Source organism: Tupaia chinensis, unplaced genomic scaffold (genome assembly GCF_000334495.1).
Source record: "Tupaia chinensis unplaced genomic scaffold, TupChi_1.0 Scaffold000223_1, whole genome shotgun sequence".
Taxonomy (NCBI): domain Eukaryota; kingdom Metazoa; phylum Chordata; class Mammalia; order Scandentia; family Tupaiidae; genus Tupaia; species Tupaia belangeri.
The window spans coordinates 245954-251230 of record NW_006159698.1 but is presented as its reverse complement, the minus strand read 5'-3'; the positions used below and the strand labels follow the sequence as shown (position 1 = coordinate 251230).

The 5277-nt window shown below is 46.0% G+C and overlaps 1 protein-coding gene across 6 annotated transcripts in view; it reads left to right on the top strand.

The window, feature by feature from the left end:
- The first annotated feature begins 1141 nt into the window (after positions 1 to 1141).
- LOC102501796 (dimethylaniline monooxygenase [N-oxide-forming] 3) overlaps positions 1142 to 5277 on the top strand; it is a 29262-nt gene continuing 25126 nt past the window's right edge. Inside the window, exons 1-3 of one of the 6 annotated variants that reach the window (XM_014587577.2) lie at positions 1246 to 1264; positions 1537 to 1598; positions 2491 to 2628. In XM_014587577.2, coding sequence (XP_014443063.1) covers positions 2497 to 2628 — 132 coding nt within the window. In that variant the 5' untranslated portion in view covers positions 1246 to 1264; positions 1537 to 1598; positions 2491 to 2496. Of the gene's footprint in view, positions 1265 to 1294; positions 1599 to 1619; positions 1719 to 2490; positions 2629 to 5277 lie in introns of those variants that run through there. The other 5 variants (XM_006147798.3, XM_027771546.1, XM_006147799.3 and 2 more) reach the window with 5 other exon arrangements.

Sequence of the window (5277 nt, the reverse complement as noted above, 5' to 3'; positions counted from 1 at the left end):
GCAAAAGCTAGTCAGAAGAGCCCTGGGCCACCAAATGTATCCACTGCAGGGAGAACAGTCTACAAAAGGCCTGAAGAGAGGAATGGCCTTTCCCCCCTGGAGACAGAAAATACCAGAGGCCAGGGCAGAACTGGGTGTGTGCTGTCCACCCGTAGAGGAATAAGGTTCTGGGAAGGGGCTACTTTCTGAGTAAGGTACCCACAGTCTGGTCTTTGCACTGTTTGTGCAGCATTAAAAATTAAGAGTCCTTTGCAAAATGCAAGAAGATAAAATTATAGTGTCTGAATTGCAGCCCTAGAAAACTCAATGAACTTGTGAGTTTTAAATATATAAATATTTATATATAAGTACAAATATATATATATACAATGTATACACACACACACATATATGCATTTATATTCTCCAATCCTTGTAATAGCCCAACAAGACAGAGAGTATAATACCCCATCTCATTAGTGAAAAAGCCAAGAGGAGGAGACAGAGGTTAAGTGACATGCCCAGGCCACACAGCTCTAAGTGAATCAGTCCTTCTGACTCTTTTTTTTTTTTTTTTGAGCGGTTTTTGCTATAGGGCACGTGTGCTCACCAGAAAGAAATCACCCCTGGGGGGATGGCCACGCCACAATCCCTTCTCCTCCATTCTCCTCTCGGGATCTTGGGCACACACGCACATGCACCCGACATGAGTTTAAGTCACCGGGTCTGGGACTCGAACCACGGTCAACTACACGGGAGTCCAGCAACACAGCCATTACGCTAACTGCTGGTCCCCAGTCTTTCTGACTCTCTACCATACTTACTTTAGGGAAATAAAAGACATAAAAGGGAAGTTCCTCCAGAATTAGGTATATGCCAGGATATGCTGAGTATCACCTGCCTGATGAAGGGACTGTCTAGTTAAAGTGGGTGAGGCGAATCATTTTAAGCAATGTAGGCATACAGTGATAGAAAAACAAGTTCAGAACTTCCACTAAGCTTCATGGCTGGAGTTTATTTAGCTGCAGTTTATTTAGTCTAACTGCCAGCAGAATTTCACCAGTACTAATCAACTTATGGAACTTGATATTTGTCATGAATACACAGTGTTCCCAGACACAGAAAAACACAAATTTGAGAAATAACAGGCATGTGACCAAAGTCAAAACAGAGGAGCAGAGAAAAGCCATCTTTGCTGCTGGGCTGACTCTGGTAGCAGCTGATGGCCCGCAGAGGTTCGGGGCTGCCACAAGGGACCTGCAGCACTGGGAATGGGGAAAATAAGGTAAGAACACACAATGAGACAGGGCAGGGAGCAGCAAAGTCACCTGGGAGAAGCAGCGGGCCTCGCTGGCCGAGCCTCCCGGGGGACGTCCATCCTAACTAAGGGAAAGCAGGACCCAGTGGCCACAGAGACTGGCGGGGCCCCACCCCTCACAGGCACTGGCCCATGCTCCCTCTTGGAGGCCCAGGAAACACCTCTGTCCGTGAGGCAACTCCTCCCACCCCCAGTTACCCCCCACAGTGTGGGTGCAAGAGAGCATTTTCTCTTTCAAGCTTCCCAGGAGACTTGGACAGAACTTAGACGTACTTACAGAAGAAAGGACGACAAAGAAAAGGTAGAAAAAGAAAGAAGGATGCTGTAAGGGTGGGAAGGGAGGAGAGGGAGACTGGATGTGAAGGAGGCTGCTGCGATTTCCTGCCAAGCAAAGCCCAGTGAGAACGGCTCGCTGAGGCAGGTAGGGTTTTGTTTCCTTTTCCCGAGAATCGCGGATCATGAGGGTCACCTTCCTAGGTTATTTCTCTGTATATCTGTGATTTTTGTCTATAAAGAAAAAACAATTGGGAGGGAAGTAATTGTAGAGCCTAAAATAGGATCAGTAACAGAAGAAGATCAGGAAATGTTATTTTCCCAGAGAGTGGGGAAAAGTTATTTTCAGGTAACTCCTTGACTTCACTCTTTCATTGAGGTGAGGGAAGTTCTTAGAGGAGGAAAAGGGGTGCGTCCCTGGCATACTGGGATACAGACAAGCCCAGGCCCTGCTGCGCAAGTCCTACATCAAAGTAGGAGTAAAATCCAGTGTGTATGTATGTGTGTGCACGTGTGTGTGTGTGCGTGTGTGTTTATACACATTCACGTGTGTATTTGGGGAGGCGGACTGTGTTTTAGTTGTGAAACTTCTGTTATTTCTCCTGCTCTCTGTCTTCGGGAACGAGTACATAACAAAAGGCAGAGACAACAAGATAAATACATATGCTAGGTCATCGGTCTCATCAGTTTGAAGAGCCGACTAAAGCCAAAGCATTTCTTTTTGGGGAACAAAATATAGTCATCTTTAAAGAGAAATGCAAAATCTAATAATCTAGGAATTTCAAGTTATTACTTTAATGTTCCTTTCTTTGGTGCAACAGTGAATTGTTAATTAAGCCAAAGAGCGGTGGCCAAAGATATCAGTGTAAGTTTACTTCCACGATGCTACTGCCAGACATGCTCTTGGGGCCTTCACACAGGGAACCATGGGCAAGAGAGTGGCCGTCATCGGAGCTGGCGTCAGCGGCCTGGCCGCCATCAGGAGCTGCCTGGAGGAGGGGCTGGAGCCCACCTGCTTTGAGAGGAGCGATGACATCGGGGGCCTGTGGAAGTTCTCGGTGAGTTATACATCATGGGACAGGGAAGGAGACAGGGAAGAGGTTCCCAAACCTGCTGGGAGCCCAGGGACAGTCCCTACTGGGTTCAGAATCCACGAAGCCCATGTAGAAGAGGTGGGAAAGGAACCTCTGCAGATTGGAAGAAAATTAGACAGTTGCCCATCTTCGAAGGTCTCTGTGGATAGAATTCACCTCTGATACGTCGTTAATAAGAGCCCCTAGACGAGAAACCCATGGCCAAGCATCAGGCGTATGCGATATGTTACACGATTTACTCAGTTAAAGAGCGAAGGCTTTTCCCATTCTTGTGGTTCAGAACACAGATTTTAAGGTTTCAGGTGTGATTTTGGTCTGCAAAGCCAGTAAGTAATGAGACTTCTGCAGGAGGGACCAAGAGTAGGACACACCGCTGTGATGTTCTTGGGTGTCCCTTTACGTGTGTGCTTCTACTGTACTAAGGGCTGTGTCAGCAGACACACGCGTGCGCCCTCTGTCACTTCCCGGGTGCCTGGCCCGGCAGTGTGGGAGCTTCTCTGCGCCTCCCCACCTGCCACTTCCTTGGTGTCTCCAGCCTTAGCAGCGCTGCTTGGCTAAGCTGGTCCGTCCATCTCGTTTTTTGTCTTCTGATAAACCCATTAATACGCATGCAAATTTATGAAGATCAATAACTGTTTTCTTCCACCATTTCTTCCTCAAATGCAAAATCGCTATCATATACTCCAATTAAAAAGTTGTATTTAGTGAAACAATATGACAGCTCTTTAATATTATAAAAGACATGAGATGCTATTTTATTAACAACTATTTTGTGGATGGCAAAGAACTCTCGAAACCGCCCAGCCTCTTGTACAAATGTATGTTACCAGAAGCTGCTCAGGGGGTGCACAGCAGCGCGTCGGTAACTGTTAGGGCTGCTTCCTTGAGTGCTTTTTATTTGTCAAATGTCCTCATTTAATTCACTCTTTGTAATAATCCTGTAAGCTAGTATGATTTTTTCATTTTACGAAAAATAAACCTGAAGCTTAAAAATAACATTAAAAATTGCACAACTGTGAAATGGTGGAGACAAGACCTCCCAATTATTTTGCCTCTTCCTGCAGCCAGAATTAACCCTCACCCTTCTGCAAATTGCTGGGTGCTGTTTCAAATAGCGGGCCTAATGAGCTGCAGGTTTTCTGCACGGAGCTCTTAACCAAAGCCTTGTGGTCAGACTTACGTTGCAAACACTATCGAACACAGAACACTGTTGGTAGGGGCTTTGAAGAAGGGCCCAGCCCAAAGCTACGGCCTTTTTTTGTGGCTCAAGGAGGACTTTGAAATTTGAACTTGGCATCCCAGGCAGGTGAAACTACCCAGCTGCAAACACAGGCTAGCCTTCGGGAAGAAGAAAGGAGAAGCCAGGGGCAGAATTCCAGGCCAGCAGGCTGAGGCTAGGGCCACAGGGGATTCTTCCCAGGCCTAGAACAAGGGAATTTATGCTGTTGGGTTTCAAGATGCCTTGGCACTGTGGATTCTCTCTCCCTTCCATTGTCTCCTTTTTAGAATGACAGTGTGTACCTGTTACCCTCTGCTTGTCCCAGAGGAGGATGGCTGGCCTTCCAGTTTCACAGGTCTATACCTTATGGAGGAATTTTGCCCACATGGGTCATACTCAGCATCTCATCCATATCTGATTTTGATAATCTAGATGTTTTGAGCTGATGTGACAGGACTTGATTTAAAGCTGCCATTGGTTGAAACTTTGGGAACACTGAAACTGGGTGAAGTACTTTGCATGTGGATGGATGTGAATCTTAGGGGCCAGTAGTCTGAACCATCGAACAATGGCCCCTTACAGAGACTACATTCGAATCCTGGAACCGGTAACTGTTCCCTCATAAAGAACGAGGATATTTGCACATAGGATTGAGCCGAAAATCCTGAGATGGAGAGATTACCCTGGATTATCCGGTGGGTGCAGACATGCCATAACATGTCTTTGTGAGAGGGAGACAGAAGAAGACATGACACACAGGAACAGAAGACAGAAGGGAGCTGATGACAGTAAAGAGAGACTGGAAGAAGCTATATTTTGGCCTTGAAGGCAGACGAGGAAGCCATGAGCCAAGGAATACAGTGGCTTCTTAACACTGAAAAAGCCAAAGACTGCTGCAGGCGAGGTGCTGGAAGGGGCTTTCGTTGAGCCTCTGGACCTGAGGCTGACCTGCCAACACCTCATTCCCTGCCCAGAGGTCTGATTCTGACCACTGCCTCCAGACCGTGTGAAACAAACTCCTATCCCTTTTAGCTCTCAAATCTGTGTTAATTCATTAAGCAGCCACAGAAGTGAACAGAGTTTGTTAGATAGAGTTTCCTAATTATTTTACCCGTGAGGAGACTTACAGAATTAAAATGACATTACGGGAGTGATCTTCAAACACCTACTGGACATCTGCATCCATAACCTCCCTGTTCACATGATGGGATTCTGTGAGAAGATTCTATTAATTTTGTATTTTTGCTACCTTTATTTTCTTAAGTCAGCATGTTGTATTCTCTCAATTTTTTTTCAAGGGGTCCAAACATGAGTTAAGCATTAGAAACACTAAGGGTGCAGGTGACTTGAACCTTTTTTTTTTTTTTTTTTTGGGGGGGGTTTTCGCAAAAGGG